Source organism: Phyllostomus discolor, chromosome 1, assembly GCF_004126475.2.
Source record: "Phyllostomus discolor isolate MPI-MPIP mPhyDis1 chromosome 1, mPhyDis1.pri.v3, whole genome shotgun sequence".
Classification (NCBI taxonomy): Eukaryota; Metazoa; Chordata; class Mammalia; order Chiroptera; family Phyllostomidae; genus Phyllostomus; species Phyllostomus discolor.
Window position 1 is genome coordinate 62,239,601 of NC_040903.2, and position 24,791 is coordinate 62,264,391.

Sequence of the window (24,791 nt, forward strand, 5' to 3'; positions counted from 1 at the left end):
TGTGTCCTGTCACTCCACCATTTTCATCTAAAGTTAATTCATCTTCCTATGTCAGGATGTGGGTTGTCTGATGAAATCCTCACTCACCCCAACCCAGGGCAATATTTTAGGAGCATCAATGCAATCTTGCCTTTTCCTGTTTACAAACTTTCAATGGCTCCCAAGAATTCAATACTTTCCTGGTAAATCCCAAACACCTTCATATAGTGTTATGAGCTAAATGCTTGTGTCCCTCCAAATTCATATTTTGAAATTCTAACCCCAATGTGATCAAATTAGAAAGTGAAACCTTTGAGAGGTGATAAGGTGATGAAGATGGAGCCCTCATAAATGAAATTAGTGCCCTTATGAAAGAGACTCCAGAGAGCTTTCTAGCCCTTTCAGCCACGTGAGGACACAGCAGAAGAATGGCCCTCTGTCAGTCAGGAAGCAGGCTCCCACCAGACACCAGATCTGTCAGCACCTTGATCTTGGACTTCTCAGCATGCAGAATGGTGAGCAATACATATTTGCTGTTTAAGCCACTTAGTCTATGGCATTTTTGTTCCAGCAGCCCAAGGGACTGAGACACTAAGTATAAAAGGAGGTTTAATGTCCTGCTCCTGCTTATCTGCGTGTAACTTACTGCCCAGAAATACTAGTATGTGGCTACCTTCTAGCGCTTTCTTCATAACTTGGTTCACGTGCCCTCATGTGCTTTCTTATCATTTGTGGAAGCAAATCCGACACCTATATGCGTTTGAGAAACTTCAGTTTACTCGAGTCAAGTAAATGCTTCTTCAGGACTAATCTTAGTATTCCCTTTGCTTAGCTTTCTGTTTCTGCAACCACATACTGAAACCTCTGCGAATGGAACCTCCCCTAAACTGGAAGTGTTTCATTCAAGAAATCGTCACAAGCTTTTCACATTCACCATAAATATAGTAACAAAGCTGTGCAGTATCAGGTGGTCCTTTTTTTTTTCAAACAATGTCACAAACCTTCATTATCACACACATCTCATATGTAAGTATTCTCTTCCATGAGATCACTATGCAGAACAGTGGCCTGCAAAGAGTCAGCAGAGCAATATTCTGCTAGTTTTCATCATTCTATTTCTGTGGAATTGGGCAATGTGTTTGATGACTAACCTATATTTTTATTCATTGTTGCTAATGTTCAGATCTCTGAGACACTCGAGCAGTAGGCTTTTCATTATCTGAGAATATTCTGATGTATTCTCCATCCTACAAACATACTGTGGACATTCTGCCCACATGGGATATTATGGAATTTGCCTTCTTCTTTGTGAGATAATCATCAAAGCAACTGCACTCTTTTTTAGATTAAGTATTTGACAGTGATTTCTTGCCTTTCAAATATATTACCTACTGACAGAGTGCAATAAAATATTAGAACACACACAAGAACCAGGTGTGCAGCAATTAGCAATTGCTAACTTTATAAAGAAACATATTTTACAAGTCATAAAAATCAGATGCAGACACATGGACAATGTAAACCATAACAGAAGATCAAAGAGAGTTTTCCCCTAATGCATTTAGGAGAAGAATGGCAGATCTCTAGTTTTTAACTACATTGTCACATACATTTGGTGACCACTCGCGAATGCACCTTCCTCAGGGCTGTAAGACAAACACAGATGATGCAACAGTTGCTGGAAACATCTGCAGATTTTAACTTGATACCAGAATGGGAAATCCATGTGACATGCTATTGGTAAGCAACTCAATTTAATCTCTTTCAGAACATTTACATCCTTCAAACTACTAGCTACTAGGTGCTCTAAGTCCTTGCAACTTAAAGTGTGGCTGGTGGTCCAGACACACCTGTACCACCTGAGACACAGTGGTCAAGCTGACAATTTCTGAGCCAGTTTGGATCATAAAGCTTCACTGATGTGATCCATAAGCCCTATTTTTAAATCTTCTCTTCTTTAAGTCACCCAGGTGCTTGTCAATCAAGACAAAAAAAAATCACACTTGATAATGGTTTTCAGAAACCCTCTCATTGTCCCAAGAGATGGAATAGGAAGCTCCAAATACTGCATGTGGATAAAAGCACGTATTTGGCTCAGTGCCTTAGAAAGGAATTAGGGGTTGGTGTTTATAAAGTGAAGAACTATATTTTACCAACACCATTACACAGAAATAAAATAATGAAGTTGTGCTTTATGAGGATCAGTCACTCTCACCAAACACTGTCTGCTCAGGCCCCTCCATTCTATGAGGCACCACCGAGTTCTCTGTGCCAGAAGATGGAAGGGCAGCTGGCAGCGAGGCGGAGATATGACCCCAGCTCATCCATGCATGTGCCCTGGGGTCACGAGTTCCCTGAAGGCTGTTCAAACAAGGCTGTGCCATGAATGGAATTCTACTTGACCTGAAAGTTCTGGAAGCACTTACATTCCCAAAGTCATCTCAAAAAGTAGCACAGGAGTGATTGCTTTATGACACCTCACTCTAAATACCTACACATCGGAAGAAGGCACTGTTCTTCTACTTGGCTAAGTGGTTACATGTCTACACGATCAGAGAAAATATAAGAAGAAAATCTTATATAAACCGACATTCTGATCAATAGTGGCATTTCCTACTGTTGAGTCCCTGGTTGTTCAACAGGAAATACAATTGATTTTTTAAAAAGATTTTATTTATTTATTTTTAGAGATGGAAGGGAGGGAGAAAGAGAGAGAGAGAAACAACAATGTGCAGTTGCTGGGGGCTGTGGCCTGCAACCCAGGTATATGGCCTGACTGGGAATTGAACCTGCGTCACTTTGATTCGCAGCCTGCGTTCAATCCACTGAGCTACGCCAGCCAGGGCTGAAATACAATGGATTTTTAAAACACCTTTCTATCTTCAAGGGAAGGATATTTTTTTTAAATGGTGACAACAACAACAACAAACTTCAATTGGAAGAATTCTTTAGCTGGGATACCAGGTTTTACAATCCCTCCATTATCTGTTCTTGTGCAGAGCCAGAAAAAAAAGTCACAAATTTAAGATAACAACTATCTGTTTCATAATGAATTTGTGCCAAAATACTAAATGTGCTATTATTTTTTTCTTTTCTGACTTTGATGAGTGATAGTGGGACAGAAACTCCAAACATGGCAGAAGCAAGGAGGCTGTGCACAAGAATGCGTCCTGGGGTTTCAGTCTCACTGGGAGGCAGATTATTTTACGAGCCACCACTGTAGCCAGGGCCCTCAGGCCAAACAATTATGATTCCTGAGATCCACTGTGGAAGCCTTTCAAAGAAAAAGCACTCATAGTTGTTCATGCTTATTGCTTGCAATAAGCAACAGAAAGCAAAATGTTTATTCCTAAAAGATAAGAAAGATCACGTCCCAGGGCCCAGGACAGAGGAGTTCCTCTATAACCATCTGGTTCCTTTCCTTTTTACTCCTGTTTACCTCAATTCAGAAGAAGTACCTTCCCCCAAAGAAATACAACGGCATTCAAAAATACTATTTCAAGGGCCAGGATAACTACACTTTGCAGAAAAGTTTCTGACAGAGGTTTTCGTTTTCAGCACTAGTAGTGGGGTCAAGAAATGATTTACGGGACTTAAGATCCCCAATCATCTTTAGAAAAGATCCCCAGAACCCCATCAAAAGAAATAAACTCTCAACATAAAGGCAGTCCTCTTGTTGTAATATCTAGCTTCTTGGAAGACAAGACCCCTTCCAGCCAGACTGAAGCACCAAAGCTGCTCTCACACAGATATCTGGGTGCTGCTGCTGCCCATTAATCTTTCCCTGTATATTAGAGAAAGCCAAGTCAAGTAGAAGTGCTAAATCTGAGGGTCTGGGAAGTGCCTAAGGTTAAACACTGGCCTCTTTACTCATTAATGGGAGTCCTCAGGAAAAACACTAGACCTAAATCTAAAACTGCCTTCATGTAAAAGTCACTGAGATTACCAGTGAACCTGGGGATGCAAATCTCACTAGGCTAATGTGAGGACTATCCCTACAATGCCTGGAGGATCTAAACACCAAGTGAGCACCCAGCAAACAGCTTCCTGAACCATCCTTGAATTTTCTTTTTACTGATTTGGAATCAATGGTATTACGCAGTCCCCCTCTGTTAAGGCAGAAAAAGAAAAAAAAAACCCAGCTGAATAACAAAATCACAGCTATAATAACAAGTGGGATTATATTTTGAGGAGTGTAATATATCCCTGAGCAAAGACATTTTTTATTTCACAAGTGATTAGGAAAATTCAGCAACCTGCATGGAGATCACAGAGTCCTCGGAATCTGTGTTCCCCTCTTCCAGTCTCAGTGGGTACAGTTCTGTGCAGAGAGTAAACACCTCCGCTTCTGTTCAGTTCTCCTTTCTTTATGTTGCACCCTAGCTAAAGAGCTTCTCAGGGGAGAATAATGTTGCCTACTCTGTGTTGCTATAACAACACAGTTGCCAAAATAGTAGGCACACTGCAGGAGTCAGAATAGCCTCTTATAGATATTGTATCACTTCTGCTCCTGGCATATCCTCTGCTGGCTGCTAAGGGGCCTGGCTGAGGCCGCCAGAGACCACCAGAGTCCATACTAATTAAGGAAATGGAGAGGGGTTTTGAAAACTGCCAGGCTTCTCACATGCACAGACCCCCACTGGCCTGTGCTTCAGATCTTCTGAAGAGTCCTCTCACTAATGAGGGAACAAATGGTGCCTTGATACTATTGGCAGGACTGTGTAGTATCTGTTGCATGAAGTTGAGTTTTTTACTAAATAATGAGTGGTTCAGGGCAGTAAAAAGAACGATGCCTGATTCTTAAAAAAGATTAGGTCTGTCACCTGGAAGAAGTTAGAAACTAAGACTTCGGAGTAAAAGAGAATATACAACCAGACAATGGCCACACCACAGGTGACAGCAGAACTCTGACCCTGACCTCCAGAGCAAATAGTTCAGGGAGCCAGAACACAATCCAGGCAGCAACTGGCCAACAATGGGCAGGACTTGAGTAGTAATTGACAGCTTCCCTATTTCTTTCTCCTTGCATCCAAGTCAGGGCCAACCACAGAAAGCCACACATGCTCCCTCAACCAATCACACGAGATGCTGTTTTTCAGTAGCCACCTCCAGCTTCTCCAGGTCAGAACTTACATGAAAATCTTTCTTTTCTTAACTGAAACCTTTCCCACTCCCCTGAATGTTTTAAGCCTCCACCAAAGACAAGTGATGGAGGCTGGCCCCTGTGCCATTGCAAACTGAATAAAACAGCTCTTGTTCTCATTTGGGTGGTTTTTGCTCATTCCCTTAAGATGTATCTGTTTGTTTTTGCTATATCTAGCACAATAACTAGTTCAATTTTATGATTTGCAATGCTAAGGACTATGGAAACTTCAGCAATGCAATACTACCCTCGAGGCCTCTGGGTCACCCTAAAATCTGCCTTAAATCTGCCCTCAGCGAACTTCCAGACTCACCAAACCCATCTCCAACTCCTCCCCCCTCCACTTTATAGCTCTGCCCGTAACAAAGAATTACTTACAGTCAGAGAGTGACCAACCATCCCAGTCTGCCCAGAACTGCCCCACTTTTGGCACTGACAGTCCTACCCTCCAGGAAACCCCCAGTTCTGGGCAGCTCAGGAGAGCTGGCCATCCTGCGAGACACGGCAATGTGCTATGCTGTTCTGCAACTCAGTCACCGCAGATGCAATTCACTCCACCAGGAATCCTTTTTTACCGCCGACAGGACATCAACCTGGGCGCTCCTCTCAATTTGCCAAGCCCTTGCCTAAAAGCCCACTCCTAGAACTAACCTCTCTGACAACAGCCCACCCCCCACCCGACCCCAAGCCGATGATCACTTCCTCCTCCATGCCCGCCACACTACAGCCTGTACATTTTTTATACATATGACATGGCACAGAGGTGGCTTGATAACAGTGCTTAGACCCTCCTATACAATACATTCCTTGCAGGCAGGGTCCGTATCCTCTTCATCACTGTGTCCCCTCACTGTCATCACACACCAGAGCCCATGTGTGTCTGTTTCATGAGTAAATGAATGTATGGGTGATTGAATGGTTTAGCCATTCATTCATTTGATATCATTATAATTACTTATTATTGAGTTTCTAAATATTAACAAATTAATTATTTACTAATGAATTAAATTGATCCTTACCAAAAAAAGTCCAAAAGTTCTAGGTTGAGCTGAAGGGACAGCATATGCTGAGTGCCTTACAAGAAATACATCCATTAGTCCATTTCAATTGCCCAGAGTACTTACCTCGATCTGGGTGGTGTTGTCCTGCCCATCATCCAGCAGCAGGTCTGTGAAGCTCCTGGGCTCTGGGGAGTCTTGGCCCATGCTCGCTCGGTTCGTGTCCACAGCCTTGAGGGAATCCGTGTTCCTTTTCCATCGGTGGCTGAATGTATGTGTGTCTACTTCTATCTCCTCTTCTGCTTGCGGGAGAGCCTGAGGAACTTGATGCTGCCAGTCTGTTTGAAAAGAAATAAAATAAGATATTACTACTTGCTAAGAATCACACACACACTATCAACTTGAGTAGGAAAAAAATTCTGCTAGTCATGAAAATAGAAAACTAACTCATACAAGTGAAATCTGTTTAATTGCAATATTTTGAGTTGGTATGCACATCTCTGAGTGGAATGCAATTTCAGGACACATCACAAGTTGCGGCAATGGTTAATGTGCAGATGCAGCAGAGTCTCTAAAACAGATGTGCAGCCCTAAAGCGATGCATTTTTATTCGCTTTCTTCCCTGCCTTCCACACACACTTCATATACATTCTTCAGTTGTTCTGAGAAAACGAGTTGTAATCCAAACAAAGGAATGAAAACCAAATGATTCTCAGTCCATTTGAAAATAAAAGTCTGATCTGGTTAACATTTGAACTTCTATTTGTTTCATGTGAGCTGTGCTGAACAGCAAAGAGACACCCATGTGTTTGAATGGGTTAAATAATACACGGAATGATCTTCATGTCAATGCGCTAGCCTGCCTTGTAGCTCACAAGTCACACTTGGTTCACAGCTGAAGTCATTTAATAAGCAGCGCCCTCAGGAAGCATCACAAACGTTCTTGTTCACTTGTGCTGCTCCTACCTCGGAGTCTTGTCAGGGAGGCAAAGAGTGACAGTGATAGGCACTTAGAGAAATGGATGGGAAGGCAAGGAGATCAAATCACAAAGGTATTCGAAAGCCATCTGCAGGGACTGGCCCCGCTCATCCTGCCCCACTGCAGGAGGGAAAATTAAATTTAATCATTACTCCTAGTCTTTCATTTCAGGAGGTCAGCAGGGGAAAGTGTAGCACAAGCATGAGAAATTCAGTTTCTGACTAAGAAGAACAGCCCTCTTCCACACAACTATTACCAAAAGATATGAATCGACAGGCTTTATAACTGGCAGGATATGGCTTCAAAAAAAGCTATAGGAGCAGTGATTCAATTATAACTGTGATGTTCCCCTCCATGCAGGAACATTCCAAGAAGCCAAAATGTATTTCATGTGGCTTATAATACCACTGAATCAGCTATTTGCAACTCTAATAACTAAGGTAAAGCTACCAGTACTCACCACAGGCAAATAGTCTAAAATATCTCCCTTTTACCTCAAAAAAGTGATAATTCTTCCAGACAGAGAGACTATTCTTTGGTTTCATTGTGAGAGCTTAAAAGATCCCCCACTGCCTGATGCTTTAGTGGATATGGCTTAGAGAGAAACACCACCACAGTGTCGGCAATCTAGACCTTTCCACGGGCTCATAAAATAATAGAATTTAAAAAAACCATGGAGACAGGAATGGTCAAGAATGCCACAAAAATCACAAGAATGAAGCACTGTGTTCAATTCATAGAACTGTTGTAAGGCTGAAAAGAATTCATGTACTTTAGGGGTTGATCACAGTTGCCTCTCAGCCTCCAGGAAATGTTTCCTTTTTACACTGCTGTTTCTACTGGCATTTGAACCATGCTCAGTGAATGTGTGCTGAATGAATAAATGAATGAGTGAATGGGTGAATGAGCTGTTGATAGTCTCTTTGGACCAGGTAGAATTGCATAATAGGGGAAATACTATACAAGGATTCAGGAAACCCTGGGTGGAATTTTTCCTGTTATGTTTGCTAGAAATGGGGTCTGGCATAATTCACAAAACTCTCTGTGCTTTAGTTACCCTATACTTTAACTGGGAATGAAAGTACCTCACCTGCAGAAGCAGGCTGCTCTTCCTGAGGGTGTATCAGGCTCTAAGACCTGATTCTAGGCAGAGAGCTACATAAAGCAATTTGATTTGCTTTATTTATACATTCTGCCTCATTACCAAAAATGTATGAGGAAGCTTACAACAAAAGCAAGCAATAAAAGTTTTATAAAAACCAAATTAAGACCTCCTAGAACAACACTTAGGTTAACTTTAGAGTTGTTTGTTTGCCTTGCACCAGGGGTGGTGGCTGTCTGCATACAAGTAGTCATGGAGGAATGATTGAAAATCTACACGGAGTCTTTGTTAGAAACAATCTAGACAAGAAACTAGCAAATGTGATGCAGCTAATAGATTAAACGGCCCTAGATATAAAATTTTTTTTTAAATCACTCAAAAGGAATAGCTTAAACCAGAGGTATTTTCCTCTGTAATGTAAATTAGGGAAAATATACTGAAAACTTCAAAGACTTAGACTTTATTAAAATCTTCAAAACAGAATTTCAAAGCAACCCTGGGTTTCCTTTAAATTGGTATTATTGTTGGCTATCAGTTGACTGGTAATAATTTTATCACTATCTTTTCAGATGTTTATAGCACAAGACAAATATAGCACTTTCCAGGATGCCCGTTAGGCCAGTAACAGCCACGCCCTGAGGTCCTGGCCCCTGCAGGGAGTGGGTGGGATATCTAACACTGGGGGAGCAGCTGTCTGCATAGGGATTGGATTTCTCAACTTCCTGAGTCCCCTCTCCTTCCTCATTTTCTCCCTGCTTTCTTACCCAAGATAAGAAATAAAAAGGAGTTGCAAAATTTAGGGAATATAAAGTTCATAGTCCCCATGGTGAATTAAAAAAGGAGGCCATTCCGTAGACTGAGGTGGTACTAATGCATTAGCAGCCCACACAGAGTAAGCAAACCCAAACCTAAGCCTGCACATTCCTCAAGATTAAAGAATCAAAACCTAAAGACAACCAGTCACAAATAGCTTTCCCAAATCAAGCAGATGCTTAAGCAATAACCAATCAAATAGTTTCCTTACTTCGCTTCTACCCTTTCTTCATAAGAGTCTCTCCCCTAGCTCCTGTCCTTAGAGCACTCTTAGTCACTTCTGGTTTGGTGCTCTTCCTTTGGAATCAGTTACTGCTCAGGTGAAGTTGAAATGTTTAATATGCTGAACGTCACCTTTTAACACCACTTATGCTGAAGTTTGGGATGTTTCACTACTGTGTCACACTCTTGTTTTTGCAGTGACCATTCATACTCTGTCAGCAGGATTACTGGGGAAAGGAAATTGGGCAGACAGGTAGGCCTCTTGTACGAAACAACAACAAACGCTCACTGTAGCACTCACAAGGGTAGGTCTCCACGTAGCTGTGGAGTTTTGGTGTTTGTTCTTTTAAATTTTTAGCAGGGTCTTATAAAATGTTTTCTCTTGCTTTACTGTCATATCAGCTATTGCAGTCATCGATGGGTTTGTCTCCATCATGGAAGGGCTTGCTCCTTCTAAAATTTGCTGCCTTAACCCATGTAAATGATCAAAATGGATCACTTGCTGGCTCTAACCGTTTTTGCAAAAACATAAACAAAAATCTAAAGGAGGACCTGAGAGTTCTATAATGACAATATTTGTGAGCTTTAGGTCCTAGAAAAACAAGGATTTTCTTTTGGTTGCTATTTTAGAGCCAATTCTTTTCCTCTGTTTATGTTATTTATAAGCACGACTACCCAACCACCCACAGAGGATGTGTCCCTGTATGTTCTTAATTCAGTAGTATGTGGTTCATCAAGACTGAAGTATGAAATTGGCTTAGATTTTGGTCCCACTTCAGAATCATTTTTAAAGAAGTCAAAAATGGATGTTTTACAGGAATAAAGACTGAGAAAAACTGCCAAAACCAACCACAGGTTGGTTTATCTACACTGTAAATTATTCCTATACACTTCATGCGTTTTCAAACTGAAAAATATTTTAAATCACCACCAAAACAAATCACTGGAAGCAAGATGAAGAGATATATATAATGTAATTTTTCCCTTCCCAGCTGCAGCGAAAACAAAAGCAACAGGAGGGATCTTTGAATTGTGTGTTTGAACAGACTGTTTGCTTCCTGACCACTATATGTTAACTAAACCACCACTGGAAGACCTTCGAAGGTAGTTTTCTCCAACATATTTTGCTACAACTGTTAATCACATAGCTCATGGGAACATTAAATATATCTAATGACTCCCACTTGGATATTAAGAGAGAAAACTTAAAGACATAATTTTGTGTATATAACAAGTAAGTTGATCTTAACACATTCTTGAAATATTTTATTCAATTAAAATAGCCAATAAACTGTTTTTGAAGAAGGTACTTCATTATATTTCAAATAGAATATCACTATGAAACCCAATGTGTAGTTAATGAAAGTAAAAGGAAAAACACATGTATATTTTCAAATTATTTCGTGCAAACCTTGCAAGTCTATTTTGTCCCATTTATAAAATGAAATAACGTAAAATAATACTGAAACAAAAACAAAGAAAACTGTACTTGGCTGGATATGCTCATATTTGTGTTACCTTAATGACCTTTTTTAAATACTTTGCATTTACTTATGATATGTGTTGAAATCATCTCTAAACCCATTTCTTAAGTCTTGCATACAAATCACATGCACAATACGCATCAAACCACCAAGAAGTAATTACATAAATTGATGTGAATCTTATGTAATTAGGGTCTGTCAAAACCGCACTTTTGACAAGCACTTTGGTCTACACTTTAAAAGGGAAAAAAATCACCTCTTTGAATCCTCTGCAGAAACATTAAGATTTCTCACAGCAAAAAGATTTACTGGCTAGAATCATCTGAGAATAGATAAAGTTATTTGGCCAAGGTAGACTGCCATATGGCTTTGCATCTCAATTTATTGTCAAAGTGAGGAGGGAATTATGCCCCTGGTTCTGTCTAATAATGAAATAACTACACAGTGGGGTTGGAGGTTCTGATAGATAGCCATACAGAGTAAGAGAGCTACAGAAGAGAAAGCAAGCATACAGAATGTTTTGTTAAGAGATATTAAAGGCTTTGAGTAGGACCCAGGCATCCCATTCTTTTTAGGCTTCCTGTGTAATTCTTTGCACCTTCATGGTTGAGGGCCACTGTCCACGCCTTGGTTCTACCACAGGAGCCTTAGGTCACATCATCACCATCTTTTGCCTCCTAATTGGTCTGTCTTCAAACTCCCCCTTGTCCAATCTTGCTACCAGATATACTTTTCAAATTTATTCACATCTCTCTCTCGATTAAAATCTCTAATGGTGCCTTACCACACCACTGCATGTTCCTGTTCCAACCAGTCTCCCCTGTCTCTGGCTGCCCGTCAGGCCCTGTGCTCACACCACACAGACTTTCTCAATAATCTCTTTACTGCCTTGAACACAGTTACTTCTGCATGGAGGAAAGCCTTTCCTCACTCCAGACTTTGGGAAATCTCACCATTCCTTCAAGATCCAGCTCAAAGATTGTCTTCATACATGAAGCTTCCCCTGGCTCTCCCAGGCAGAGCTAGTTGAGTTTCCTTTTATAATCCAATAACTCTATTTACCTTTTTAAACACTCTCCTGCCTCCCTCACTTGAATGTAAGATCATGCTGAAAAAAGTTAAAACAGCAGGCCCAAGACTGACACCCTTAGAAAATTGTGTTTGTAAGTCCCTTGGCTGGCATCTGAGAAATTAGAATTAGTGAGGGTTCCCACCATTCCCTAACAGGTACAAGTAGTTCGCTGTGGCTAAACCTTTTGGGCTTACCCAAACAATATGGTTTATGCTGAACACCTGCCTTCCTGCTGGGACTCTGGAATTTGGGTGTGTGCTACATAGCAGGCAGTTGTATGCGCAGCCCCCATTAGAACAGCTTGGGCATTGAGTTCCTGATGATCTTCCTTGTTGACAACACCAGTTCACATGTGTCATCACAACCTGCTGCTGGGGGACTTAAATGTCCTGTGTCCTCCCGCTGAAGCAGGCTTTTGGAAACTTGCCCTGGTTCCCCAGAGTGCCTTCCCCCTGTGCAGACTTGGCTTTATACCTTTTTTCTGTAATAAATCATAGCCATGGGCCCAACTATATGCTGAATTCTGTGAGTCTTTGCAGCATATCCCCTAACCTGGCCTGGAAGGTGCCTGATGCAGAGATGTTTTACAACTGGGACTCTCGCTTATATTTTTTGTTCCATCAGTATAAGGATTGACCCTGACATATAATAATTATCTAAAGTTTTTGAACAACAAATGGATAAATGAGGAAATGAAAATGAATGATTGGCTAGGTTGCTGTTCATTTGAGATAGCATCCTAAAAGTTATGCATGCAATTTCTTGTCCAACTTTTTAACATTTTAACCATGTTTCTGAATAGTGGGATAACAGGGTGGAAGACGGAGAAAACTATGAGAAAGCAAATCTATAACGGCTCCTATTTATCTTATATGAGTTTGATTCCAAAATAGCCACTGGCCAGTTGAGTGACGTTCAGCAACAGTTAGCGCTGCAGTTCATCATCTCGGTGTTTTTCCACTAATGGGCTCAGTAAGAAATACAGCACATGTCTTGGAAGAATGTGGGCCTGGCCCAGTGCAACTGAGAAGCTATAAAGTAGATGAAACGAGGACAATTTGAAGTTAAAAGCAGAAAATACGTGAGAATTACTCATGGAGTTTGATGCAGAGGAGCTCAGTCTCTGAGGGAGCAAAACACGAGAGCCATAATAGCCTAATGCCAAGATGTGAGAGCCTGCACACCCCGTTTTCTGACCGACCCCTTCTCTGACTGCTGAGTCATCGCAGGGTTCTGGGTCACTGTAGGGCAGACCTCTGCGGAATATCAGGCAGTATAAGAAAAATATATGAAACATTAAACAGAATGGGAAAATCTAATCAAACACTCCAAATGGGCATGGAATCAACTTATACTTCTAAAATTTAATTATTTTCTAATTTTACTATTAAATAAAAATAGTAAGATATTTTCATTTTATATAAAAATGAAAAATTATCCTGTGGAAAACATACTACTCAACTTTATAAGCAATCATTAATAAAGTTTAAGACAATTTTAAAGTACTGCTACATATTAACTAAAGTATAAAAAATTAGAGAAAGATTAACACTATGTTAAGTTAATAGGAGTTATTATGTATTGCTTTTAACATGGGTTAATAATAACAATAACTAATCTTCATTTAGGATTAGTTAAATGCCAGGCACTGTTTTAGACATTTGCATACCTTAGTGTATTTGGCATGTAGTATTATTAGTCCATTTTACATATGAGGACATTGATGTATACGAGAGGGTAAGTGATAGACTAGGAAAGTAACCAGAGCTTGGTCCAGAGGCTTAGCCTTAACTATTAATCTAATCCACCTCTGATTAATCTTTCCAGGAGTCAATTTAGCATTCTGTTACAAAGTCTAATAATATGACAAAAAGAAACAAACTAAAATAAAAAAAAATTAAATTAGACATAATGGGCTATTTAAATTAGCAAAAATATGCAAACAAGCCAGCATCTGAAAGCAAATAAGGAATACAATATCCCTCAAGTTGACTTACCAACAGGAGTAAGTTAAACAACGTTAATGTAAAAACACAGCAGAAAGTAATAGCATATTAATATTGATCATATTTTTATTGTATCTTGAAAGGTTGGGAAATACTTTAAAATAAATAATTAATCCTCTTGATAATGGAGAATTTTCTATTAACTGCCCAGTAGAAAAAAAATAAATAAATTCCTTCAAATAGATTCCAGCACTTGTTTTACAGTGATTTAACCTGTTGTTTCACAATAAAAAGGCCGACTGTCAAATAACTCAGACCATTCACTGATTTTTCAGATTAAGTTGCCAGATTTGAAGAATAAACTCATTTTCACATGAGCCATAATCTATAATAATTTATAAACAGAGAAAATGGTATTTTCTTAAATCTGAGGATCTATCTTTTAATAAGATGCTTGGGATTTGCTGTAGAAAACACTGTATCATGAACCAGCGCATACATGGGATTTGTAGGTGTGTGACTTCCTGCCATCTGTACAATCAGAGGGGGCAGCTCTATAGCCTTTACAGATCCTCCCAGCTACAACAGTCTGTCATCCACAGCTAGCTAAATATCTTAACACACTTAGGGCTATTTTGGATCATATGTTAGTATTCAGTATTTGTTTTCAGGTTTTCCATTAACTTGTGAATATTAATGCATTGTGAGAGTTTAGAGTCTCCACAGTACCAAGAAAACCCTAAAACTTATTTGGTAAAGCACTTTAACACTTCTATTTATCATTAGCCATCCTACATTACCCTTGTGTTGTGCATTAAAAATAGGCTATGCACAAAAAGCTCAGTCCCATGAATGAAAATGTGACTCTACCAGCAAGGGGAGATGGAAAATTCTATAAACAAGGACCAGTCATGCCAATAGCATCTCTAAGGAAAATCTGAGTCCTCTGAGCCAAAACATACCAGATGGAATCAATTGTTATAATGGTGTCCAGTGTCGAAGATGATGTCCAAATGCCTAGGGCCCAAATCCCTGAGGACCTTCAGTTAAATCACGGCGGCCAGATGTATGAGAGACTCCATCTCATTGCGTATGGCTATCAGGCCACATCCAGTCGGGGGGCCAGAATCTATAATGGCCCACTGTTGAGCTCAGGCTGAATTAGCCAATGGCCACACATGAAAACCAACAAATGCATTTCTGTCAGGTTATGTTTTATAAATATTATCTGATCTAAATTATATAAATCTTACTGTAATCACAATAACATCTAATTTCTATAGGTTAAATGTCCTCTAGAGATTTGTGTGGACTTGGACGAGAGGCCAATAACATTTTTAATTTCCTCACCACAAAATTATCTGTTGTTTATTTTTTATTTTTTAAAAGATTTTATTTATTTATTTTTAGAGATAGGGGAAGGAAGGGAGAAAAAGAGGGAGAGAAACATTGATGCCCAAGAGAAACACTAATTGGCTGCCTCTCACATGCCCCCAGTGGGGGACCTGGCCCTCAACCCAGGCATATGTCCTGACCAGGAATCAAACTGTGACCTTTAGGTTTGCAGCCCAGGAGGTTATAACTGTGTAACCTCAGGAAAGTTCTCACCCTTCTGGGCCTATGTTTCTTTATTAAAAGATGACTTTAGTAATTGGAAGACATATTCTTAGAATCAAAACCAGCAGTATTTTTCTGAAATTTGACTGACTATAAAGCTCAATGTGAACAAATTAATAGGTTAACTGCACCCCAACTCCCTACCTCCCTGCAAAGAGATGAGCAATGCCCTCCAGGTAATGCAACTGGGTCAGCTGTCTGGCAAGGCCTCTAGATCTGTGCTCAGCCCTACTGTCTTGTCTGTGCCCAACTGACTAACCAAAGATTATTAGTTGCTAAACATTAAATATCATTCCTGGATAATGGTGAAAAATAAAACTGCAAAATCTACATTTATGAGCTCCCTTCTTCTGTGTGTGAGTATTGAAAATACAGGATAAACAAAAAATTGTCTCTAAATGCTCTCGTTGGAGACTCAGTCATTATATAAAACTCACAAGCACAACAGCAAACCATGAAAGAATGGTAAGCAGAAAAATACAATGGTTCTCTATTCAGCTTTATATAAATTTAAAAGGTCAGCAGAAAACATCAACAGCTTGCATCATGATTAATACTATGTGTACCTATTTAATTTTTGACCTACAAAATGGCAATCACATATGGTATATCTTAATACAAATATATATCAATAAAGATACTGGTAAATTTTATTAGTCCGCAATTTAAAAAATTGGCAAATGCCATAAACAGGTAACTCCCAGCAAATTCCATAAATAGATAATTCAAGGGAAATATAAATAACTAATAAATATATAAATTGTTTAACATTATAAGAAGTTGAAGAAATACAGTAAAATATAATTCTTTTCTCTACCACATTCACAGAGATTTATAGTAAAATCATGCTTGTCAGTATTTTATAGCATTTTTTTCTGAACCAACTGTTGTATTATCTAAAATTGGTAGTGGGATCATAATTTTAAATCAAAATTTTCTATGGGAAATTTTTCAATCTGTAGTAAAGTCTTCTAGTATTTGATACTGTAAGATGTGCAAAAAAGACATGACTATGTATAACAAACTGTATACAGTCTTTGAATTGGGTAAAATATATATGCATATATAATTTGTATATATTCCTATACACAAGAAAGGGCAGAAAGAAATACCTTATAGTATTAACAGTACTTTTCTCTGTAGTATGCAAAATGGCAGCAACTAGTTTTTGGTTTGTTCTTTTGCCATATCTTTATTTTAAACATTTTCTATAATGTGCTGTTTCTGTAGTGAGAGAAAAATAGTCCCCAGTCTCTACTTTTTGAAGGTCAAGTTCAAATTATTCCAATTTGGTCAAGGCTTCACCATCATCAACATGTCACTTTCCTAGGCAGAGTTTTTTAAATGTGATCTCATAGAATCACTTTCAAACCCATTGCTGTGTTCTTCTCATCACATTGTAATTATTGATCAAGTGTCAGTCTTCCACAAACTACCATGGGCTTAGCCAGGAAAAGTGTCATTTACTCATCTCTCTGCTCTTTTTGGTTATTACAAGAAAGTTCACTGAATCTGCCCAGGCTGCCCTGTCTGTTTGTTTCCCAGGGATATGCCGCAATGTAGTTGAGACGGTGACCTGGCATTGCCCTCCCATCATGGCAGCTCTTCTTTAAGACAGTCTTCCGTCTCTGCTTAACATTCTTACACTTAAATACTTAGATATGCTGAGTTACTTCTTCAGAACATTTAGAAACAGGCCTGCCAAATTCTGTGCGATTTCCTATACTTTTCTTACCTCTTTCTCTATATTTGAGTAAAAAGAAAAGTTCAGTGTTAAAACACTATTACATCAAAGTATTTAAAAATGTTCAGAGATTACCACAGCAAGTTTTCCCCAAGTTATTCTATTTCTCACATTTGATTCACATATTTCATGAAACATATATTCAAACAACCTCAGAACCGCAAAGCAATAGGCAAAACTACTTAGTTTTAATATTTCCAAAAACTTTATAATAAGTTCTACAAAAAAATCACAGAAAAAATTATGCTTTTCAATGTCAAAAGCATTCTAAGGCAAGGATTCATAAATAACAGTAGTTACAGCAGAAGGTGTATGATTCTTTAACCCAAACTAACACTGGTATTTATACTTAAAAATGTAATATATATATATATATATAGAAAATTGTATTGCTCCATTAAGTGTTTTTCAGTATTTACTTGCTAATTACTTGCATAATTTACCCACTTGCTGAGTTTTCCTTATGACTAACTCAAGCTACTATTTGAGGTAAAATATCTTGCCATAGAATAATATATATTTCTCTATGTAAACCTACAATTTTAAGCTAAAAATATTATATTCTAAATAGCCTATTTCACAAGAATGGGAAATGTCAAGCCCAAAACTGAAGAAATGATAACAAATAGGAAGTGTAACATCTTATGAAACAGACTGACAGTGACCAGAGGGGAGGGGGAAGGGGGATAATGGTGGAAAGAAGGGGAAGGGACTAGTCAAAGAATATGTATGAATGACCCATGAACATGGACAATGGTGTGAGAATGGACTGTGGGGGCTGGGTGGGTGGAAGAGGGCAAAGGGGTAAAAATTGGGACAACTGTATAGAATAACAATAAAAATGATTTAATAAAAATAAATACATAAATAAATAAAGTTAAGAAATTCTGGTCTTTTACAAACTGCATTGTACTTCTAATAATATATTTTAATCTACTGAATTTAACAAGATTTTTCTCACTTTTTTTTGGAAAACAGAAATGCTTAAATTTGAATGTCAACTACTTTTCATTCAAATAACAGTTTTAAAATAAAGTTCCCAAGAAATTTAAAAATGCCATGAATATCTAAATTTTGTAATTGCTTTCCTAAATAACATTCCTAATTAAATTGTATGATTGCATATATTTATACTGATTACACATTTAACTAACATTGTAAATAAACCACAATCAACAAAATTACATTAAAAAAGAATTAAGACAGGAAAAATTACACTAAAATTAGATTTCAATTTCTGTGCTATATTCCTAAAACGTTATCAGTTAAGGATCAAGCTACCGAAATGAGATGGAAATCCAAAGTAACATTCCATCAACTTAGAGATTAGTAAAACTCTGGAACTTTTAGAATCCAATTGTTTCATTCTCCCTTTATTCTTAAATCACTTTTTCTGTAAATGGTATTTTGTTCATACAAACAAATGTCTGATATACTGAAAAAGTCTCTGCTCCAAATATTTAACACAATATACATTTGCCAAAAAGGCCCTGCCCAGGTTGCTCAGTTGGTTAGAGCACTGTCTCCACAGGCGAAGGTTTCAGGTTTGATCTCCCTTCAGGGCACATATAAGAATCAACCAATGAATGCATAAATAAGTGAAACTACAAACTGATGTCTATCCATGTGTCAGTCTTTCTTTAGCTCCCTTTTCTTCTCTCTCTAAAATCAGTAAATAAAAATTTTAAAAAACTTCCCTTCTATGGGTGTGCCTACTTCAGTCTGTGACCAAGAAAAATATCTGAATTTCATAAACTAATTTAAAACCTGTAACTTTCATTATTGGGCAAAAATACTCCTTGCCAGAGAATTGTCAACAATTTTATTTTGTATATTCATTAATGATCAGTATAACATTATTAGGAATTATTTTATTTCACAAATAAGCCGTATCTGAGGAATGTGGATTAAGGAAATCTTGCTTCAGTTCATAAAAATTTTAAATAATGGATTTTATACAGTTTTCTTATAGTAAGCATCTCTCTATTTTACTAAAAAGTCATTATTCATATTACAAAGTGAATAACCTAGGTGGTTTTACAAATATTAACTAAAAATATTCTTTCTTCTAATATCAAAATTTCGACAATTATACAATTTTTTAAAATAGGAGAAAATTTAAAATACTTATTATTCTGTCCCAGATGCAAGGCACAGAATTATCACCTTAGTGAAAATCCTTCCTGGATATCTTTCCTGGAAATCCTTCCTTTCTAAATGCACATGTTTGTGTACAAAAAACTGTGTGTATGTGTGTGTGTGCATGTCTGTGTAACTTGTTTATTCCAGCACTACAAAATAAATATGTTATTGAGTATATGCTACATTTAAGAATAACTAGTGTCTACCACAAACAATCTAACTAAATCTCAACTGTTGAACTTTTAAGTTTATACTAGAGGCTGAAATGTTGTGATCATCTTCAATTATTTTTAGAACCAAACTCTATGAGAGTGACCTGTCCTCTACTGCACACAGACTGCATCCATTTCCACACTCATCAGTGTGACATGAACGTGGGCATCCCATATTTCCATCAATCACTTACTGGTGTCTTTCAAAAAAAATTGCCTATTTATTAGGTGGAACCTCACTATTTTGATTGCTAATGAGTCAACATGTTGATGCTATTTCCATTTTGACAATCTTATTTAAATCCTTTCTGTGGGATAGGAAACTCTATTTTTTTAATTAAAGAATTGCTTAGTTTAGGAAATACTCATTTATCAACAATACTCAGAAAAATCATATAAATCCATCAGAAATAACTTTATTGAAATTGACACAATTTTTCCTAATACATGGAAGTATTATGTTCAGTTGCTTTTCACAGTTCTGACTTTTAGGGAAATATGGGAGGATTATGTTTGTGTATACAAACATGGTGTCTACATATTTACTTTCAGCGCATGTCACTGGGAAACATACTCTATGAAGTGGGGGAAATGCTTCCACTCCTTCAGAAGATCCTGTCTAAAACATTTTATTGATCATCTCCCACACTGCTGTAAAAAAATCACCCACTTTTGTCGGATTGTGCCAGTTATAACACAATACCCACAGAAAGAAGTGTGCCCATTTACATGTCCCTAACTTAGGGACCTTGGTCTAACAAGCAGACCTTATTAAAGTATAAACCAAATATTTTCTTTGATCCATATCATTATCTACATTAGCCTATGAGATAAAACAATAGCATACCACTTTTTGGATGGTAAGATTTAAAACATACACTACAAATACTTGCTTATTTTTATAAAGTCTATAGTCTATTAAGCACCCACTAGGGTTTGTTTGTTTGTTTGGTCATTCTCAGAGTAAATCATAGTAAATTGTTTTTGTTGTTGTTGTTGCCAGATATCTAAATATAACATTAATAAGCTAAAACTAATGTGAAACTTTGCTAATAAAAGCATTTTAGTTCTTATCAAAAGTGCTAAAATATTGACTCAAAAAATAACAACACTGAAAACAATAGAACATTTGATTTTAGAATGGAACAGTGAGAATATTTATTTTATTCTTGTCAAATTGTACAATTTGAAGATGTCATATATTAAATATTTCTTTTTAATAGCTATGTGGTGTGGGTTAAAGTGTGCTAGTTCTAAAATCCACTGTGAAGTTAAATATTCACATTTGATACCTCACAAAACTCTAAATATTACATTCAGTCAATTTCAAGTACTGTAGGTAATAGAAGTATGAGGATTATTAGATCTTGAGAGAAAAAGTTAGGCATGATTTCTGTGACTTACAAATAGTTAATGGCACAGATGATAAAGCATACTGGACAAAATGTTAACATTTCTAGTCTAATTAAAAGACACTGAGGAGTTATTTGTATTATCTTTGCATCTTTTCTTAAATTCAAATTTATTTCTAATTAAAAGTAATGCCCACTCAAACATATGCTTGTATAACAATGTTCACAGCAGTATTATTCACATTAGCTAAAAGGCCGAAACACTCCAAGTATCTATTAGCACACGAATATGCAATTGGATATGTGTCAAATAAACAAACAGATGGATAAACAAAATGAGGTGTATATAGGTGTTTATTATTCAGCCATAGAAACTGTATACATACTAGACAATATGGACAAACTTTGAAGAAACTATGATGAGTTAAATAAGCCAGACAGAAAAAGACACATATTGTGTAATTCCACTAAAATGAGGCATGTAGAGTGGTCAAATTCATAGAGACAGAAAGTAGGGTAGAGGTTACCAGAAAGAGGAAGGAGGGAATAATAATGAATTATTATTTAATGAGTACAGTTCCAGTTTGGGGTGATGAAAATGTCTCTTGATAGATGGGGGTGATGCAAAATATTATAAATGTACTTAATAGCACTGAATTGTATAACTAAAAATGATTATGATAGTAAATTTGACTATACAGATACATATTATATATTTATCACATAAAAAGTTAAGCTCCAGATGAAAATAGGCCAATTGCTTATTTTTCTATATTTTTATTCTTCACGATTTTATATATCTTTATACTTTAATTCCATAGAATAGGATCTGGTGCATAGTAAGCATTTATTTAATATTTGATGAATGAAGGAACAGAATTTATAAAAATTAGTAGGAAGTTGGTTAATCAAGGGGAGAGCCAAATTCATATAAATTATTAGGATGGCTTCATTTTTCCTGGAAGCTATATATGTCAGGTATTGCCAAATTCTGTATTTCCCTATGTATCAGATAGTTTTCAAAGGCTTTCAAAAACACTAAGTCTTCAAAATTCCAACAAATGGTGGGTTGACAGGTATTGCCAACAAGAGCAGTTACATAAATGGTGAATCTGGTTCCAAACCAAGGACAAAAGCACTGAAGTTATTCATCGGTAATAAAGTCCACAAGGAGAAAAAGTACTACTACAATATGTTTGGTAATAAGAATTTAAATTTTAAACAAAATAGAGTAGGGGAAAAGGGATAGGATATAAAATGAAAGTTAAAATTCTGAACCCTTTCTCCTAATTTCTGTTAATAAAAAATTAAGTAAAAATAAAAGCAACATCTAAACTCAGAGAAAAATGCTAGCATAAAAGATGGCACATGTACTTATACATTTAAATTTCAATTGACTTAAATCAAAATGTGTATTCATAATACCCTGGAGACCAAAAGGAAGGAGCCTAGGCACTAAGGGAATTTAATTGAGGTAAAACTATGATATGGGAGGTGGGATACACATTACATTGAAAAGGCAGACAATGATATTGAGAACCAAGCTAAGGAAAAGAGGAAAGCCAGGAGGCTTTGATTGTAGGTGTTTAGAAGAATGATGGCAAACTTTCATAAAAATAACTTTGGGGGTTGGTGAAAGCAGAGAGATCACCTTAGGAGATAAGCAGCTGATCCAGCATGTGGTTTCTCTGTGAAGGTATCACCTGCTGTGACTTGCCCTGTGTCTGGTTCTGAGGACATCTTTCTCTGCTCTCAAACCAAATGGTATTAACCTCAGTTGTCCTTTCACTCCACACTGAAGCCTGGCTGATAGCTTCATTCTATCCATAGTTCAACTCATATACACTTAAAAATGATAGTATGTGAAAAGAGAAAATTGAGAAAGTGATATACCAGTGAACTGTGTGTATATTTTTTTCACCCCTAACCACTTCTCAGTTCAAACGTTGCTGATAACCGGCCACGAGCAGTTCTGATATTCATGCACAGAAATCGTAACTTGACAAGAAGTCCATTGCCACTTAAATGTAACTCTCCTGTGTCTCTTCTAGAGTAAATTAACACACATTAACCTGCTTTTATTCTACATAATTTCCTTTCACCTTTCCCCACAGGGAAAGCAAAATGCTCTGAGACAAACTTTGAAGTATATTGCTCATAAAGAATGGCATGTGAATAAAGAGAAGAAAACACATCAGCTTGTTCTCCCTTTAACTTTACATAATATTTCATATCTCACAACACACTGCTCTACAGTGAAGTGTTTTGACCTGCTTTTTGTTATGAATCGCTTGGCCGGTTAATAGACACGCTGTCTGTGATCATTTTTTTTAAAAGCCATCAATATCCTTCAATGCTATTTAGAATGCCAAGAGAGTGCTTTCTTTCTTTCTTTCTCACTTATCAATCAAATACTTATGAAATTTAATTCAAATTAAGTCAAAAATATTCTGTGTTTGTATAAACCTTAAATTTGATAACCTGTTATTGGATTTTCAACAATACCTGTTTAGAAAACTGATTTAATTTTCTATTTATATGTAAATTTCCAATTCTAGGCCTAGATTCAGGTCTGCTCAGAGAACGTTAATCCTAACTCTACCATATATAAACTCTGTGGGTACAATATATTTCCCAATATCAGACATTTAAAACATTCCAAATCACTCTGCAAAATGCCTATCTAGGTTATTATTGAAGGGAAAAAATGCTTTCCCCTCAACTAATTGTAAATTAATTAATTAATTAATTATTCATAAATCAGATCAGTTCCTCGCCAGCTTCAAGCCTTCTAAAGGCTTCCCAGTATGTAGAAGAAATTCGTAGAGGAAGCAGTCAGAACACAAGCACAGGTGAGAAGAGCATTCCATCGGAGAAGTGGAAGGACGACCAGTGTGTCTGGAGTGGACAAACAGTGTGTCTGGGCAGGTGGCTTTAAAGGAGGCTGGGGAAGTGGGTAGGAAGCATATCACAGGGGGTCTTCAGTGTGTAAGGAAGTTGGATTTTACTCTGAGAAGAGTTGAAAAGCCATTGGAAGGTTTTAAACAAGAAGGAGCATGATCTGACATCACAAAGACCACCTCCCCATTCTCTGCACAGTGGTTTGTAAGAGAACATGTTTGCCTTATCTTAGGTTCAACTGGTAAACGTAAAAAAAAGTGAATGCTATTTTTCTGAAGATATTCAATTATCATGTATATCCTACAGTTGAGAACTGACTTTTATATTGTAAATATTCAGATTAATTGGTGAAGTGATAGACAAACAGGTACTCAGGAAAATCTAAGACTCTATCTGCTCAAAGAAGCACAGGATTGACCCAGGAAACAAAACACAGATTTGGCTCAGCCTATCCAAGATGGGGGCCAGGATTCTGTTCCTGTCCACAGAGCGTTTTTGAGCAGCGAGGCTTTACGAGGGCTCGATTGAACCTGGGCTCCAGAGGGTAATAGAAGCCACAGGAGAACCTATACAAAGGTGGGAGGCAGAAGGAAAAAAAGCTGTGTAAATGTTCTCATCTCTGTGGGTGTTTGCAGTCCTTGGGATGGCCTAAAACAATCCAGTGAGAGTAGCTGTTACACCGGAAGCACTTCATTCCTTTGCCCTCTCTGCCAGATATTATTCAAATCCAAGGGCCAATTCCTCCCCTTAACTTTGACCTCCAAAAACGTCAATTAGCCACTTGTCCTCAAAAATCGAACAACAATAAAGACCATTAGAAAGGTGCATGTATCAATGTAGGCACACAGAGGAAGATGAAGAAAACTGTGTCTTCCCTCTCTTCTTTTTGTTTTTTATGAGACAACTAGGATGTCTTCTTCATCCTGGTTTGGTAGATTAATTCAGAAAAAAGGAACAGAATTCAGCAATTACCCATCACAGGCCTGATTCCTATCAAATCTACCACTGGTACACGTATCAAATGATTCTAACCAAAGAGTAACGACTTAGAATTTTCTCATTAATGACTAACTGGGGTTCCCTGA

The 24,791-nt window shown here is 37.5% G+C and overlaps 1 protein-coding gene across 1 annotated transcript in view; it reads right to left on the reverse strand.

Moving 5' to 3' along the window:
- PLXDC2 (plexin domain containing 2) overlaps positions 1-24,791 on the reverse strand; it is a 403,365-nt gene that overhangs the window by 226,730 nt on the left and 151,844 nt on the right. Inside the window, exon 3 of the mRNA XM_028507369.2 lies at positions 6,247-6,458. Coding sequence (XP_028363170.1) covers positions 6,247-6,458 — 212 coding nt within the window. The remainder of the gene's footprint in view (positions 1-6,246; positions 6,459-24,791) is intronic.